An 18723-nucleotide genomic window follows, 5' to 3' on the forward strand; every position below is an offset into this window, starting at 1 on the left:
AACGAACTACGGTTCTCATTGTTCTTTTTGGGGAGTCATGTGCTTTAAATATGTTGTGTGTACACAGCCAAACAGGAGGAGCCTTGGAGCTCATAGATACCTACACGTGCAGAAATAATCTTGATTATTCCTTGTAGGAGAAGCCCGGGGGGAGGTGGCAACACGAGCACATGCCTTTTCTGAAATGGCTCCTTGCTTGTGGAATGCTCTCTCCAGTGAGGCTCGCCTGTTGCCTCCATTACATATATTTACATACCGTCCAACTTTTGGTGACGGGAAAACAGGACATCCACGCGCTCTCCTCCTCCTCCCCCCCGCCACCGCGCTCTCTTTCTCCGCCACGCCCCCCTACACCCGAACCACGCCCCTCCAGCTCATGCTGTTCCAAAGCCTCCCTCCTGCTCTCTTTGAATCTGCCTCCTCCGATGTGAACGACGGAACCCTCAGCCAATCAGCGGAGTACACATCCTCCCAGCCGCTCCTCCCTTTTGTTGGAAGCAATGTAGCCGGGGGCGTACCATGAACGGAATAGGAAGGGGGGAGAGAGAAAGAAGGAGAGGAAAGCAGCTGAGCTTTCGCTCCACTTATTTCCCCCGAAGTTCGAATCTCCGTGATTTGCCGTACCGTTTCCTAGGCGCGGAGGGAGCGAGGTAATCGGACGCCGGGGTGCTCCGTGAACGGCTGTCGTGATAAATGGTACGTTCCGCAGCTCCGGGCGGAAGTGGGGCTCTCCTTGGACCTTGGCGTGCGGAAGGCGGCGGCGGCGGAATAATGGCGGCCCCGGGTAAGGAGCGGCGCTGAGGTGGCGGCGTCGGCGTGGGGAAGGGGCTGCGGCCCTGTCGAAAGAGCGGCTTCTCTTCGCGCTTGCAGAGGGGCTGGACACCGAGGGGCGCAGGGTTCTCCTCAGGGAGGCCTCCGGAGGGGCCTGGGCACGGTCGGAAGGGCCGCTATGGCGCTTTGCCGTTAGGCTTGCGACCCTCTCATTGTCCCCAATACACACACGGGGGTGGGCAAGGCCGGTGAGGAGACTGCAGCGCTCCCTTGCCTTCCTGTGAGCAGGTAGAAATGCAGCCGGTGAAGTTGGGTGGTAGGAAATAAGATATTCCCATGCCGGATTTCTGCCTGTCGAAGACGAAAGGAGCCTTGCAGGGAAGCAGCCGGCTCGCGTTGAAATGCAAGCAAAGGGCTCTCTCTCCTCTCCCCCAATCCTGGATAATTTCTATGCTGCAGCATAGAATGAATGCTCTCGGAGGTCTACACTGGTGGCCCATCTGCCACATGGCCGAGCGCAAGGTGTTAACTATGGGTATATGAAGCCCTTTACAACTTGGGGGCAGTTTGCCTTACCGGATCGCCCTCACCCATTTTGCAACAGCTTCGAGCAGATGAACTGGCGATTTTATTACATTATACCTGCACCGCATCTGGGTGGCTTTAGTGTGGTGGCACTGACATTTTGGTCAGCTGACCAAGGGACCTTGCTTCCCTTAACCTCCCTCGCCACAGACTGGTAGAAAACAATGGCAGGATGAAAGTGGCATTACATGAACACATACGCAAATATCATATAGTAATAGAGAACACATAAACCCTTCTACATTAAAAAGGTCAAGATTGATAAAAAGGAATGTAAGGCACAATCATGATATGTGCATCAAATTGTTTTGTTGATTGCACAGTTTGGTGGCCATGTGGTGGGACCTTCTATCTAAGGTGTCTGAATATAGCTAGGTAGATAGCATAATCACCTGCTTCAGTAAAGAAGGCTATTCAGAAGGCTGTATTCTCCATGGAGACATTAATGAAACACCTATTAAGGTTCCTACCTCTTTTTTCTTTATTTCCAGGGTATCTCACCATTTTCATCTTGGCCTTAATATTTGTGGCCAGCTTACAGGCTCTGACTCCTAGCCATTATCTCACAAAACATGATCTTCAGAGGCTACGAGCTTCCTTGGAGCGTCCCTTTACTGATCTGGAAGGAAGTTATTACTCCATTGTAGGACTGAACAAATTAGGAGGGCAAGTGGCTGATGAAAAGGTAAGAATGTGTCATTGTGGAGTTCAGAAAGTTATCAGACTATGAAGAACGAGCTGTAAGTATCTGTACATCGGTAAACCAGCATAGAATCTGTTTAACTCTGGCAGGTAATAGTTGCTTGGTTTGTTAAAGACATTCTCTGCTGCCTGGTGCATTTGCAGAGCTCCTCAATCACAGTGCTATGTGGTAATATCAGGAGCGTATCCTGTTTTATGTAAAGCAAGGATGGGAAATGTAGCACAAGTCTATGGTTGTGATTTTCTCTCTCTTTGTGTGACATGAAGAGAGCAGAGATTGGCAGATAACCACAAAAGAGACAAATTGAGAGAAAGAGAACTAAAACAGACAGTTGCCAGTGTGGTGTAGTGGTTAAGAGCGGTAGTCTTGCAATCTGGGGAACCGGGTTCGCATCTCTGCTCCTCCACATGCAGCTGCTGGGTGACCTTGGGCCAGTCACACTTCTCTGAAGTCTCTCAGCCCCACTCACCTCACAGAGTGTTTGTTGTGGGGGAGGAAGGGAAAGGAGAATGTTAGCCGCTTTGAGACTCCTTCGAGTAGTTAAAAAAGCGGGATATCAAATCCAAACTCTGCTGCTGCTGCTGCTGCTGCTGCTGCTTTGGAAATACAGTGCAGTATTATGATTGCTGCTCACTTTGGTTTGTTCCCTCTTCCAGAAGGAGAGGGTCTGTACATAATGGCTTGGATCCAAAGATACCCTTTTGCAAGCAGAAAGCCTCTTCCTTGGAAAAGAGTTCTCTGACAAAAGCAGCACAAACTTGTTCCATTTGAATAAGCTTTTGAACAAACATTCTCAAGACCTCTCTATAGCCTTTGAAAGTATGTATGCTACAGCCTTCACCATGTTTCCCAAATTCTGGCATTGCCCTCAGTCGTTGTGCTGCACTGTGATAAATCTTTCGCTAGCTAGCTTGTGCAATAGTTCATAAAAAGCACATAAGCATTTTCTCCTTCTGCTTACAGATCTTTGGATCCAAGCCATTGGAGCTAGGTACAGGTGGCATGGGAAGCAGTGACATCCAAAATTCAGAAGTCTTTCCTATGTTGCAATCGGTTATTTAGACACACAATCCTATTGAAATCATTGGCACAGTGCACGCCTAAAACATAGGATGAAAAAGCAAATAATTCAAGAAGAGCAGTAGTGTTGTATCCTGAGAGAATTGCATCTACAATATTTTACTGTAGTAAACATGACCAACATGTTGTAGAGGCAGCCAGATTTCATCAGGAATACTGTAATGTTTTTGTGACCAGTTTAAATTTTACTAGTGTAGCCATAACAATACTGTCTATGGGAGTAATTCAGTGTCCAACACCAATAGATAAAATGCATTCACTGTAAATCCCTTCTTAAACGATAAAAAAAATATTTGGACAGGGCTTGGAGATTTTAATACTACCACATGACACAGAAAGATCAGGAGTTAGTATTGTTCATATACACTACTAGGATCTTGCATATGAGTCTTTCAAGGGCAAGAGTATGCAGGAACTGGAAACAGCTTTGAACAGAGTATTGGGTTAGAAATGGGAAAATGCAAAATTAGATCCCTACTTGGTCACGAAGCTAACCAGATGGCCTTGAGCCACACACTGTCGTCTCATCTGTTTGGGAATAATGTAGTGGTGAGTAATCTTGTGTACTGTCTTAGGTTCTTGTCTGCTGCCTTGAGCTCCTTGGACATAAGTGAAAGAAAATGTGCTGTTTTTGACAGCATCCTGAGCCCAAGACAGAGTCCACCAAGGTTGTTAGAATGCAGCTCCCATGGTTCACCCCACTGCTGACCATTCATTCCAATTGCCTTTTATTGAATCAGACTATTGAGCCACTTTGCTCAGTAATGTTTACATTGACAGTTTCAAGCTGTGGGTTGGAGATAGTTTGCACCTGGACTTTTATGCATGCCAAGCAAGTGCCCTAAACCAAGGTCCTTTCCTGCTGCTTTTTTATTGCTTTTGCTTATCACTTCTTCAGGCTACTTTAAAAATCCAATTGTTGCCTCCTTTTTGCCATTTCAAATAGGTAGCTGTTTTCTGTTGCATTGTAAAAAGTATTTTATCTTGTGCTGAAGTTCTTGGGTGTTGTAACAGAGTTCCACCAGTAGATGGTGCCAAGGCTTAACCTGCTTCCTTTTTGTTCTGTCTTTATGTATGTAGTCTAGTTCCCCAAATGGGGGTAGGGTAGCCAGCACATTATAGGAATTACTTTAATTACCCCACTTAAATACACCCATTTGATACCTCCTCCCAGTTGCTTTCTGCCTGCTGTCAGCCAAAATCACACAAACCTGAAGAGGGAGCAGCCTCATCCTAGGAAAAAGAGAACCTGCCCACCCCCTTACATTCATGCCTGCTTTCACTTGAGACCCATCAGCCACAGGAGGAATTGCTTTGATGCTGCCTTCCTAATAGAGGTAGCTCAGTAAGTACATCACTGAGCAAAATGGATTCTCGTTTCATGTAGAGAGGCCCTTGATTCTCATCCTTGGCAGTGCTGGTGCAAAAGAGCAATAGCTGATAATAAGCAATCACCTGCCATCCAAGCCCCCACCCCACAGACACCAAAAAACCCTCAAACTGGAACTTGCACATACAAAGCATGTGCTCTTTTATTGAGCTGTATGGTCCCTAGGCCAGCTAATGTATCAGATGGGTCCTAAATTTGCATTTAGATTTGTGAGCACTGTCATAGGAACATAGGAAGCTGCCTTACATTGAATCAGATCATTGGCTCATCTAGTTCAGTACATCTACAATGAGTGGTAGTATCTATCTAAGGTTTCAGACAAGAGCGTTCTCAGCCCCACCAGGTGATTGAACCAGGGACCTTCTGCATTCAAAGTAGATGCTCTGCCACTTTGCCCCTGGCCTTCTACTCTGTGCACTCTGGGCTTTTACTAGAGAAGCCATAGTTGTTTTAAAAAGGAACCAGTTTAGGTCTCTCTCTCTCTCTCTCTCTCTCTCTCTCTCTCTCTCTCTCTCTTTTGCAGGTGATGGGGGACACTGGCGTGGTAGAAAGTTCCATTATGTTTTGAATGTGGCTTTGGGAAATCAGTTTGTGTGGTTGCATCTGATGGTTTGCACAAGTGTTTGTAGTCTTGGGAAATATATTTGTGAATTCTTCTGTGCTAAAGCCTTTCATTTGTTATTTGCTCACCTTGAATATATTCCTCAGAAATTCTGCTTCTAATAACCATTACTATTTTGTTATTGTTTTTTCTCTTTATATTCTTAAGTGACACTTGTGTTCCTTTTTGAATCAATAGATATCTGTAGATTGAATGTAATACCTGTATGTGTACAGTCAGGATGGTTAATTATATATTTCTTTATGTGTATGTGCAGGCTGCCTGTAACTTCATAAAATCAAAGGTGGATCCCAATAGTGTTGATTCCCTCTTCTATGCTGCACAGGCCAGCCAGGCATTGTCTGGATGTGAGGTGAGTTTAATTCTTTGTAGAGGAAATGGTATTAATTCTCCTGTTGTGCACATCTGTCTTCCTGAGACAGGCAAGTCTGAAGGATTCCTTACCCTTACCATCAAATTGCAATTCATAGGTAAAGGACCCCTGGATGATTTAAGTCGAGTCCAAGGCGACTATAGGTTTGCAGCGCTCACCTCACTTTCAGGCTGAGGGAGCTGACATTTGTCCACAGACAGCTTTCTGGGTCATGTGGCCAGCATGACTAAACCGCTTTTGGCACAACGGAACACCATGACAGAAACCAGAGTGCATGGAAATGCCATTTACCTTCCTGCCGCAGCGATACCTATTTATCTACTTGCACTGGTGTGCTTTCAAACTGCTAGGTTGGCAGGAGCTGGGACAGAGCCACGGGAGCTCACCATGTCACGGGGATTTGAACTGCCAACCTTTTGATCAGCAAACAAGCCCAAGAGGCTCAGTGGTTTAGACTGCAGCGCCAGCTGCATCCCTTGCCCTGCAATTCATAGATGAAATGCTGAGCATTTCTGACCATGGCTTATGAATACTGCAAAACTAACGGTGGGAAAGAGGGCTGTTTAACAATGAGACAATGTTTATCTTTCTTAGATTGCCATTTCAAATGAAACGAGGGAGCTGCTGCTTGCCGCTGTCAGTGAAGATTCCTCCGTCACCCAGATCTACCATGCTGTTGGAGCCCTGAGTGGCTTTGGGCTCCCACTTGCCTCCCAAGAAGCCCTGACTGCCCTGACTTCTCGTCTCAGCAAGGAAGAGAACGTCTTGGCGTAAGTCTTTTAGGAAATGAAATAGTTAACTTGCTTGCCTGTGGGTTCCTTCTGTCATTCCACTTGCATGCAGCCACTCTGTTTGCATCTGCAATTCATTTGTAAATGAATCTGTATATTTGGAGGTATAATGATAACAAGTTGGTACACTGGTTAAAAGACTAGGGTTGAAGGAATGACCCAGCTATCGTGTTTTCATTATTGTTTTAGCATAAGCTATTAACAGCACTGTGGATTAATGCAAGAAATAGTTCCTGGACTTTTGCGGGGAGGGGAGGCTTTGCTATACACATTTCAGTTGTGTAGTTGTATGTATGTGTGTGTGTATAGAGGGAGAGAGAGTGGTGGGGGCACAAGTAGGATACATTAATTGTAGAAACTATGGCAGAGTTTAGAATAGTGGTTTGGCTTTCTTAGTGGCTACTGAAGCAGGGCCTAGTTTCAAAAGCACTCTGTTCATATCTCTGGCAAGCCTACTGGGTGGGGGAGAGAAAGAGAAATGGGCCTGCATCGTACAGACTGGTTTCCACCATCAAATTGCACAAATTGTACAGGGAGAGATGATAAGAGGAAGTTTAGGCTTTGAATCTACAGTAATTAAAATCAATCTTCCTTCAGTGACCACATGTGAAGTATTGAAATCTGAACATTATTTGACTTGGTTTTATTTTTATTAATAAAAATACTAATTTTAGGTAGGTTTCTTTCATTGTGCTGTTTTTGATGCCTGCTTAGAACTCTTTATTTTTAGGTGATCCCAACTAGACATGTAGTTATATTATGTCTACTTGTTTTTAAAGTCCACATATTTTATTGGTATTTTTATGACTATTTTGTATCACTTATTGTAAACAGCTTGGAAAAAACTTTTTTATTAAGTGTGTAAATCTTCTTAGTTAGATAAATAAATCTTTAGCTTAGGGTATAATACTGAATTTCTTCCAATTCAATAAGATGTCAGCTAAAGGTCTGTACCATTCCATGCATCCCCTCTGCCAAAGGCACTTTCATTCCCTGACTCAACAGACAGTGATAGTTTGTGGTTTTTATTTGATGTTTCTGTTCTTGGCGAATATCTTTGACACCTCTGATGAGGCCAGTAGTCTGCTCTTAACTGGTGAAAATTATATCTGTATCTAGTCTTTTCTCCTCCTCATACTCTGGTTTCTGTTGTTTCAGAACAATTCAGGCTTTGCAGACTGCTTCATACTTGTCCCAGCAGGCTGACTTAAGAGGCATTGTGGAAGAAATAGAGGTATTTATTACAGGTGTCTGTTTATTTTTATGACGCACCCTTCATCTCAGAAAGCCCCAACATGACCCAAAATATAAAATCAGTTAAAAACCATGCTGTAAAACAGTTAAATTTATTACAAAACCATGCAAATATACAGGAAAGATCAAACAGCACTCAGCTTCCATCCATTCTAAATGCTTGATGGAAAGAAGAGTCTGCTTTCCAAAAACACAGCCAGGCAAGTCGTCTCTCAGTCAGGGAACGGCATTCCATAATTTGGGGCCAATCCAGAGAATCCCCTGTTCCTGTTAAAAGATAACCAAGGTTCCACAAATGATGGAATTTGTTAATGACACATCCACACCATACATTTAAAGTGCATGTATACCACTATAACAGTCATGCACCCCGCCCAGAAAAATATATTCTGGGAGCTGTAGTTTGTCCCTCAAAGCTACAGTTCCAAGCACCATTAAGAAACTACAACTCCCATGATTCTTTAAAATCCATGTGCTTTAAATATATTGTGTGCATTTGACCTAACTGTCTAACTTGACAGTCATTCCAGCTTTCCTTCAAAAAGCAACTTGATCCTCGTGGCAGTAATTAAATGGTTTTGATGATTAAATGGTATATAAATCTTGCTCAATAAAGAATAACCCTGTGTAGTGGCAGAGAGACTGCATGGTGCTCGTTTTCATATTTGCTTCCAGAAAAAATCCGTTTGCAAATAACAAACACAGAAATAAGCACTAAACTTGTGCTACATTCTGCTATATTTCTGGAAGTGGCTTTTGCATCATGTGAAAGTTCAAATACAATGTATAAGAATCAGGGAAATGTCAGGAAAACTGAATAAATGGTTGTATGAATGCAGCCCTGGTGGCTGTCATTCAACTGCCTCAAAGTTCATAGAATAGAATCATAGAGTTGGAATAGACCACAAGGGCCATTGAGTCCAACCCCCTGCCAAGCAGGAAACACCATCAGAGCACTCCTGACATATGGTTGTCAAGCCTCTGCTTAAAGACCTCCAAAGAAGGAGACTCCACCACGCTCCTTGGCAGCAAATTCCACTGTCGAACAGCTCTTACTGTCAGGAAGTTCTTCCTAATGTTTAGGAAGTTCTTTGTTATAATCCTGTTCTAGGATCTTGTTGCCCGACTGGATGACCTTGGAGGGGTGTATCTGCAGTTTGAAGAAGGACTTGAAGCAACTGCATTGTTTCTGGCTGCTACATACAAACTCTCCGACCATGTAGGGACAGAGCCAGCAATGAAAGAGGTACTCATTGGATGCTGCTTCTTTCCCTGATCTTCAGTACTATATATTTTTTGGGATAAGATGTGTGTGAATAATTATTTATTCAGGCATAAACTGCAAACCTGAAGCAGAAGAATTTAAACTGATGCATGAAGGAGTGAAGTAATATCTGCCATCGTTTAACCACTCTCTTAGCTAGACCTCAGAACAGCTTTTCTTTCATTAATCAAAAGAAATGTTAATATTGCCTTGTAGCAGAAGCGTAGCTGTATTGATCTGTAGTAATGGGAGGGTGTAAAGCACAGAGGTAGCGTAACAATGTAGGGCTGACCTGACTGAAAAGGGTTGGCTGTGCATTTGCAGCACATATGACCCTTTGGTCCTCATGTACCAGTGACTTCTTAACAGTCCCCAGGCCAAAAATAATTGGAATAGGGAAACAAGGCATTGGTATTTTAATGCATGTGCCTGGAAAGGTTATGACATATCCACCCACAAATTATCCTGATGATGAGCACAGCAGTGTGTTTAGAGTGTCCCCACTAATGGCTGCATCCAGTGGACACAATCCACTCCCACCAGGGTGTAGCTCCCACATTCAGAAGATTCTGATGTAACTCAGTAGAGCTCTGTGGTGTGCATCACCCCACCCTCTACCACCTGTGAATGTGCATGGGTACATGGGCAGGCATGATGTATAGGGAGTCGGGGAGTTTTGCCTTCTAAAATCATTCCCACCTCTTCTCTCTCTCCCTGGTGCAATATTCTCATGCCTGTGCATGGACATAGGGGAAAGGAGAGGAGATGGGGCTCCACTGAGCAGTGCAGGGGTGTACCTAGATTGTGCCCATTGTGTCTGTTCAATCATGCAGAGCTTTAAAAAATGACAGTTTTGGATTAGGTGTGTCTGTCCCAATTTTTTGGACCATTCTCACCCCTAGAATAATCTAGATATGCTATGAGCATATGCATTATTTTCCAAAGGAACCTGTACATTTCAGTGCATGCAAAGCTAACTTTAATGTGTGTTTGTGTGTGAGTTGGGGCAGGAAACGTTTCTTGGTGATTTGAGGTCAGGGATAAAGAAAGTCAGAACTTCTAATCTAAAGAGAATCCATTTTCTAAACTTTAGCGGCAAACTGAGTTATTTTTATGGCATAAAATAACAAAGAGATTTAGGTTCTTAAAATGCCACATGTGCTTGGGCATGCCATAGTGACATGATGGAAATAGTGCATTTTAATAAATTTAACAGGAATGACTGTAAATGAGTTTCTGCTTTAAAAAAATATGATTGATCAGGGCCTTAATTGGTGACCTCATAAAGTAGAGACAGACTTATAGAGCTTTTATGTGCTGTCCCTGGGACATGTTTTTCCCCATGGTAGGTTAAGATCCTAATCATCAAGCTCTTTCTCTGAACTAAAAATACAATTAATGTCTAGCATCTCTAATTCTAGTATAAATGATAATAGGCTGAAAATGCCCCAGGTTATGAATGGGGAGCTTACAGTCACCCTTTTTCTGCAAAAAAAACTTGATGTGGAAACACTCTTTTGCCATTGTGCTTGACACCATCATTCAGGCAAATCTAAGGTGGCAAATTATAGACTGCCAGGCATCAAACAATGGTTTTAAAAAAACAATAATTCCAAAATTGGCCCTATTAAAGATAATTACTCCATATGGATTAAAAATTATGTTGTCAGAAACTGTTGTTGTTATTGTTGTTTTGCATATAAATTTTCTTTTGTTTCAAATAATAACCAATATTAGAAGAAAACAACTTCATTTTAACTGAATGAGGCAATGCTAGTTTTCAAGCCAGTTTCAGGAATTATTTGAACCCATGGTAGAGTATGGCAATTTGCCATTCCGTTTGAAGCAGTGATGGCAGGGGTGAATTATCTGGGCCAAAGAAGATCTATCCCAGGGGTTTGAAGACTGTTTACTGAGCTGCAGGAACATGAGGAAATGGGGTGCACAAACCAATAATAGGAACATAGGAAGCTCCCTTATATTGATTCACACCATTGATCCATCTAGCTCAGTATTGTTTACTGGCAGTGGCCCTCCAGAGTTTTTGGCAGGAGTCTCTCTCAGCTCTACCTGGAGAAGCTGGGGATTGAACCTGGAACCTTGTACATAGAAGGCAGATGCTCAACCACTGAGCCACAGCCCTTCCCCCGCTCATTTTGCCCATCATCCCCCAAAGACCTTTTTCCTTGTTGAAATGTGACTATACTTAAGGGAACAACCCATATCTAGTTTAGGAAGTTTGGCCCAAACAGGAGGCAAGGCTAGAGTGAGAAATTAGCTAAAGGAGAGACAATGTGTTGTACAGTAGAACCTCTACGTACGACTGCCTCTACTTGGGCCCGATCCAAGTTGCGACCGCGGCAAACCCGGAAGTAAATACCGGGTTTCCACTATTCATGCATGCGCAGAAGTGGCTGCCGCTGTCTGCACATGTGCAGAAGCTCACTGCTGAATGCATGTGCACAACGGGGCTTCTAGCAGCGACCCGGATCAACTTACGGACAGACCTCCGGAACTGATGATGTCCATAAGTAGAGGTTCCACTGTACTTCCTTCTGTAATAAAACCATTTCTTGTCTTAATTCCTATTGCCTATTCTCTATTAAAAGAGAACATTGCATTGCTTCTCCCTCTTTCTTCCTCTCCTCTAACCCATTGGCTTCCAGGGCCTTTAGTCTGCACATGCATCATAGTTTTATGATTTTTCCTTTTTCAGGATCAAATAATCCAGCTGGTGAACGCAATTTTCAGCAAGAAGAACTTCGAGGTGCTTTCTGAAGCTTTTAGTGTGGCTTGTGCTGCAGCTTCCCTTTCCCAGAATCGTTACCATTTGCCAGTCATTGCAGTCCCTGATGGGCCTGCTGCTGTCTCCCACCACCAGCCCATTTTTAAGGTGAGTTGCTAGACTGTGATCAATTGTGTTACTTTGACCTATAATTCCCCTGAGTCTGAGAACTAAAACAGCTGCCTAGGGAAGAGAGCACTGAAACTGTCATAAATCAGGGACAGTCTACATGCCCAGGGTCATGAAGCACTCAGAGGTCAGATAGAGAGGGCTATGTGATAGAGCAGAGTATAAATTTGGAACTTGCAGAAATAGGAATAGGGGTTTCTAGGATCCAGGTGAAACTGTAACGCTTCCTTCTTGTTTTTCCAGTTGCCAAGAGGTGTAATGTTGTTGATGTAATCTTGTTATATTTGTAGTACTGAGATGTTTCGATATGTTGTTGTATTTGCTATTATGTTGCTACAAAATTGTTCTTACGATGGTTGACTTTGAGAAGTATTCCTGTTTTCTTTGTTGCAAGCTGCCTTGAGCGTGATTCTTTTTGTGGAAAGGGGGCATACAAATAGAATTACAAATGCACAAATGAAAATATTGCCCCTCATTATGTGGTGTTTTTTAATCACATAAAGGGTGGCGATGGAGGGAAGTCTGTATGCATGCTCCACCGTTGACCATTCTGCCCTGAGCAGGAGGACTGAGGAGGCTTGAGGCACCTGAGGGCTCTTAACAAGCCTGCCCCCAATCAGGAAACCTATGTTAGTGGGCTTTCCAGCCCACTACTCAATAGCATCAGCCAAGCATACTCAACCAAGCATACTCAATAGCATCTTTCAGCCCTTCCTGCTCCATGCAGTGGATATCAGACATGGAACTGATCTGACTGTGCTTCCTTATCCTCACCACCTTCTTCTAGATGCATGAATGGGCTTTCAGTAAATAGCTAGGTAAAAGTTGATGTTAGCCTTTGGCAGACGCGCACACAAAACGGGTCTGCTATCTAGCAGGTAAACTTCAGTTGCTGTGGCTGTGGGAAATAATCTAATCTTGCAAGTCTTTCTCATTCTCTAGCTCCAAGTGACCAATGTTATGTCACAGCCCCTGACTCAGGCGAGTGTGACCTTGGATCATGCAAAATCTGCTGCTACTAAAGCCACAGTCCTTCAACAGTCTGCCTTTGCCCTGTCTGGGTAAGGAAATATATTTTTGTTTTATTTTGGCTTCAGTTTTATTTTTTTCAGGGAGTGAACAGAAGACAGTCTCTGTTCTGAATTGTCTATTTCCTGGTACCCTAGGAAGAACTGAGAGAAACTGGGGCAGATAGAAAATACACACGTTCCTCAAGCATACTGTTACTTAACTAGTTTTTTTGTTTTGGTCTTTTTCCAAATTCAGAGTAGAACAGCTCTGTAGGCTATGATCAGGTGCTTTGTTTATTTGTTCATATTCCAAAAGCATCAACCAGGTTTGTGATTTTTTTTTTGTTTGTGATTTCTTTCTCCGTCCTCATAACACCAGAACATCCAATGAAGCTGAATGTTGGAAGATTCAGGACCAATAAAAGAAAGTATTTCTTCATGAAGCACATAGTTTAAATTACGGGTCTCACTTCCACAGGAGGCAGTGATGGCCACCTACTTGGATGGCTTTAAAAGATAATTGGACAAATGCGTTGAGGAGAAGGCTGTCAGTTACTGCCAGCCATGTTGGCTATGTTCTACCTTCACCTTCAGAGGCATTGTACCTCTGAATACTAGTTGCTGGGAAGCACAAGGTGCTAGAGTGCTGTTGAGGTCATATCCAGCTTGCAGGCGTCTCACAGGCATCTAGTCAACCACTGTGAGAACAGGATGCTGGAATAGATGGCCCATTGGCCTGATCCAGTGGCTGTTATGTTCTTAGTTGGTGACTCTACCTTTGTTTGTTTTGGTCACTTTGGTGCTGCTTCACCCCCAGAGACTCCATTGTCTTGCGAGACAGGTAGATGCCAGCAACAACAATATTTGAATCTGTGTAGCTTTCCTCTGTCAATTTTATCTAGCTGCTTCTCTTTTCATTGGCTTGCTATTTGAAGCAATATGTTCCAGAAGCATCATCTCACCTTCTGATGACTTTTTGTTGGACACCTGGCTACCAATATCCTGCAATTTTACCACTGTTCTTCTGTTAACAGAAATGCCTTTGAGCTGAATTTCATGAGTGTCAAGCCTGCCAGTGGGTATTACGATTTCGCAATCAGCGTCGATGGGGACAGTCGCTTTATTGCAAACAAAGTTGAGGTGGGTATATGTTTTGAATGCGTTTGGAGTCTTTGTAGTCATTGATTGGAGCCAAGTTGATTTACATTAGCTGGAAATGTTTCTTTTACTAATTTGTATCCCACCTTGCGATGTTAAAAACATTGTCAGGGCAACTTATCAAAATAATAAAATACGGAAAAATGGAAAAGATAAAAAATAGAGACAATTTTTTAAAAACAAACAAACATTTCCATCATGGATTTTAAAGCCTGAAATGATTCATTTTGGGGCAGGACCCACCTAGCATCCTCTTTCAATACCCCTGACCTTGACTCCGCATCTTCCTATGCAAAATTAGAGTGCAGAGGGGAGGGACCTTATGACCTTCCAGATATCGCTGGGCGACAGTTCTCTTCATCTGGAACCATTAGCCATGCTGGCTGGGGCTGGTGTCCGTTTGAAGTCCAGCTACTAAGGAGTCTATTTTGGAGGCACAATGAATAAAGAAACTGCCCAGCAACACTGCAGGCAAGGGTTCAAGCTTTTTTAAAAATTGGCACCTCTCAAGCAAGCTATCTCTCTCATGTAGGAAGCAACCTCGCTCTTCTGAAAAGACTTGCTGTATTTTGTACTGCTTGCTGACCGTTAACCTCTCATTCCCTGACTTTTGTGGCCTTTGCTGAAAGACCAGGTTTTTAAATCATGATCCTATTTGGTCCTTGCTCATTTAGGTTTTAATGATATAGGTGTGGTGAGGAGCTGTGTTTTCCTTATTAACATTTGGCTTTTAATATAAAGTTAAAACAAGAAGTATCTGCTTATATTTGTGTAAGAACCAGAGGTGCGTTACGTATATCTCTTTTATGCATCTTATTTTTCTCCAGTTTCCCTTTAAAAAGATGTTATTTCTAAAGTCACAGCAGTTACAGTAACTGCAAGCAACTGGTGTTTGTGTAGGTTCCTTCAAATGCTGCTTACGCTACATGTTTTGGTTTGGGGCTCTTTTGCCCTCAATTGCCTGTTTAATTGAAAAATTAGCATTTAAGTCTTGCTGCTCACTCAGCGTGGAGCAGCTCGAAGAAGGCACTTGTTTACAAGTGCTGACCTCTGCCATACATATCAAAATCAATGTGGTAATTGGAGTAATAATCTCCCTTCAAGCATCAGAAGGGGATTGATGGTGCTGCTTAAACACTCTGGAAGCATGGATGAGTGCTAGTGGTCATGCATTAATGGTGATGGCTTTGTACGAACACAGCCTCATAATAAGCCACATTGTTCCTGGAGAAAGCTGTTGGGAGAGCTGCTTTTTAGAGGCTGTCATTAGCATTAATTCTACTTAGTGCACCAGAATTTTTGACAATTATGATCTAAACTTGGAGGCTAGCGTGCTAAGCAGAAAGAGACTGCATTTCCTGACATTAGTGTGTGTGTTATATGAGTAACACACACACACACACACACACACACTTCAGAGCAGCCGTACTTTTTCAACGGTGCTATGCAATCCCTAATCCTTACTTGTTCGTACAACAGTGTGCTTGGTGCTATACAGAACAACAAGAGAGGAAGCTACATGCATGTGCACATACACACCGTTGCACTTGGAGCTTGAAGAAGTTTACCTTCCTATGTTTGTTATGCGTCAACCCCACTTAGTATCAACAGCCATTCTCCTAGTGCTGGAGTTTCCCAAATAGTGTCCACATGTATCAAGGTGCCCTTGAACCCTGTCTCCCCCTTGGTGCTTGCCAAGGCTCCCAGTATATCCTAATATTTATTTGTTTAAATAAGTTTAGGGGGTGCTTTTTTTTGTTTGGGGAGGGATTGCATATTTTTAGATGTTTGGAGGGGTTATATACTCTTTTTGGTCCGTTCTCATTGTTGTGGGTGGTAGCTGTTTTTGAAGTTTTCATTATCACCCTTTTTCTTCTTCTCTGAAATGGATTGCCCATACACACACACACACACACACACACACACACACACACACACGGATGCCAGTGGGCTCCAATGGGTGCCTTGCACTTGTGAAAGATGTTGATAAGAAATCCTGAACATGAGCCTGGGTAATTTGAGGGGAAAATACGCAGAGAGGTTTTGTCTTTCTTATAAGGTTCAGGCCTTGTACATAGCAGGGAGACATAACAAACATACAGATGAAAACTCTCTCAACACTACCTGAGCCATCCTACCTCTGTAAAGATAATGTTAAGCAGTACCTCCACCATCACTTTGGTTAACTGTCTTATTAGCAGGACAATTAACCCTTAGGTTAGAAACTGAGTGATCTTGGCTGTCGAGCTTCCCTCACTCCTTCTGAACAGCAGATGCATCATTCCACAAGTTCCTGTCCTTTCAGGAGGTTGCAGTACTTATCCCTGAACTGTGACTTGGTTAATGCACCTGCATCCATTAGCTCTGTAATCCCTTGCTCCTGTAAGTCTCTTAGGTGAGTACTTTACATGCTATTACTGCATAGGAGAGTGTGCGGGAAGGTATTCCCTTGGTTGTTCTGCTTGTCCTTCTGAACTCTGGTTCCGGTTCCTGAACAGGGTCAGCACACACACTCGTATCAGACCCGCTCATTGAGATTTCTGCTTCTTGATTGGTTGGTTGGTCTGGGTCCTTGTGTTGGCTCATGCTTGCAGGTAGGATTTATTCAGTGTTTGCTGGTTCCACGTTGCCTGGTCTGGATCTTTCATCAAAGTAAACACTGTGGCTTACTAGCACCTTGCACGTCTTGGGCTGGTGGGTTCTGGACCCTTTGCACTTTTTACCGTACCCCACCAAGGCATCTTTAGACACTCAGTCTCCCTGTTTCGAGCACTTTTCACTTGGGACATACACATGAGCTCTGATGTCACTTTGGCCTAAATTTGGTTTTGCCCAATGCCACATCTCTTGTGGGGTCGTCTCAATTGCTTTTGGTGGCAGTTGGTCCTGTAGGTAAGTAGCCGTCATGATTGCATCTCGCCAAAATGAGTTGGGAAGGTTGTCATCTACCATCATGGCTCCCGCCATGTCTACCAGAGTCTTCCTCTTTCTGCCACTTGGTTCTCTTTGGGGGGCACCTGGTACTGTGGTCTGGTGCTCAGTGCCTCGTTTGTTGCTTGAAGAACGCTTCCATTTCTTTCCCCATTGCCAGTGTGAATTATGTCTGGTTTCTGCTGGAACTTGTTGCTGGTCAACACTACAAGTTTCTCCAGCACCTCATTCTTGTGCTTTATGAGGTATGTGGTGTTGTATCTGGGGTAGACATCAATTAATGTTATGAAGTACCTGTTCCTGGAGGGATTTGGTGTCTCCATTAGTCCACTCAAGTCTCCAGTGGGCACTTGGCTCTGTTTCAGCTGATCTTGGGCAGTGGCATCTATGTCATCTTGGCCTTCATGCAGCATGCATATTTCATTTATGCAGGGCATGCTGGTATCACCAGGTCCTTTGCTGAGTGCTTCTTCACAATAATAATAATACCTTTATTGTCAATGTACAACCTTTGTACAATGAAATTAACCAAGCCTCCATACACATACACATACACATACACACACACACACACACTCAATCTCATTGCACTCTGTGTGCTTGTCGCACAACACACCAACCCTGAAAGTCAGTTGCACTATATTATTTTCCGTTCAGTAACCTAACAACCCATGGATAGAAACTGTTTTTTAGCCTGTTGGTACGACTGATTATACTTCTGTATCTCCTGGCCAAGAGTAGAAGATTAAAGAGGTGCTGGCCAGGGTGTGAATCGTCCCTGAGTATTTTTCTCACTCTAAGGCAACGATCCTTTGCAATGTCATCTAGCAGGCTCAGGGGACAGCCCATGATATGTGCTGTGTTCACCACCCTCTGTAAAGACTTTCTGTCCGTGGCTGTCAAGCCAACGTACCACACTGATACAATATGAGAGGACATTTTCTATTGTGGAAATGGAGTCTCTGTTGGGCCTTCCTAACCACCTGAGTTATATTGTTTTTCCAAGTGAGGTCTTCACTAAGGTAAACTCCCAGGAATTTAAAGGAAGGCACTCTCTCCACACACACACACACACACACACACACACCGATATACAACAGGGCTAGTTCCCCTCTCTTTCTCCGAAAGTCCAACACCATCTCCTTTGTCTTGCTAATATTTAGGTGCAAGTTATTCTCTAAGCACCATGTAGATACTTTTTGAACCTCCCCTCTGTACGCTGATTCATCTCCACCTGTAATTAGACCCATTATAGTAGTATCATCTGCAAACTTAATAATTACAGTGGATGGATCATATGAAATACAGTCATATGTATACAACGAGTACAGGTAGGAACTCGGCACACGTCCCTGTGGGGTGCCAGTGCTGAGCTTCAGGGAGGTAGATGTAACAGGCCCAATCCTCACTGATTGCATTGCCGTTTCTGTGTCCTGGGCCTCTGTGCTAGAAGTGGATGCACTTGTTGTGGGGGTATTTGGCAGGCTGTTCTGACTTTATTGTCACCGCTGATAAGCTTGCACAAGTGGTCATCTACCATTCCCATGGCTAGAATATCTTCCCCTTTCTGTTAATAATGACCTTTGTAGTTATTCAGAAGAAAGTTGCACCAGCTTGTTTTCTGTAAGACTTTATTATTAGTATCACAAATGGGTTGTTTTTAAAATGCACATGTTGATGTTTTGCAGTGTGCAGGGAGCCTGTTACCTGAGCAGTCTACACATCTCTCTTTTGTACGCTGATTCCTGTAGATTAGTACTGTTCTGATTAGCTTTTACAATCCTGTCTATGTGCCTGTTTGTGTTTAGTTGGCTTCCCTATGATTAATTTTAAGAAAAGGGACCCATTTCTATTATTAGCATTTTAAAAAGAGAGAA

At 43.4% G+C, this 18723-nt stretch overlaps 1 protein-coding gene across 2 annotated transcripts in view; it reads left to right on the plus strand.

Annotated features, from left to right (window-relative positions):
• Nucleotides 1-531: 531 nt before the first annotated feature.
• Nucleotides 532-18723, plus strand: part of RPN2 (ribophorin II) — a 29207-nt gene continuing 11015 nt past the window's right edge. The window contains exons 1-9 of one of the 2 annotated variants that reach the window (XM_028735010.2): nt 532-784; nt 1848-2041; nt 5408-5503; nt 6119-6294; nt 7474-7549; nt 8681-8815; nt 11550-11726; nt 12690-12808; nt 13792-13897. In XM_028735010.2, the coding sequence (XP_028590843.2) occupies nt 694-784; nt 1848-2041; nt 5408-5503; nt 6119-6294; nt 7474-7549; nt 8681-8815; nt 11550-11726; nt 12690-12808; nt 13792-13897 (1170 nt within the window). In that variant the 5' untranslated portion in view covers nt 532-693. The remainder of the gene's footprint in view (nt 785-1847; nt 2042-5407; nt 5504-6118; nt 6295-7473; nt 7550-8680; nt 8816-11549; nt 11727-12689; nt 12809-13791; nt 13898-18723) is intronic. The other variant, XM_028735011.2, reaches the window with a different exon arrangement.

Source organism: Podarcis muralis, chromosome 5 (genome assembly GCF_964188315.1).
Source record: "Podarcis muralis chromosome 5, rPodMur119.hap1.1, whole genome shotgun sequence".
Classification (NCBI taxonomy): Eukaryota; Metazoa; Chordata; class Lepidosauria; order Squamata; family Lacertidae; genus Podarcis; species Podarcis muralis.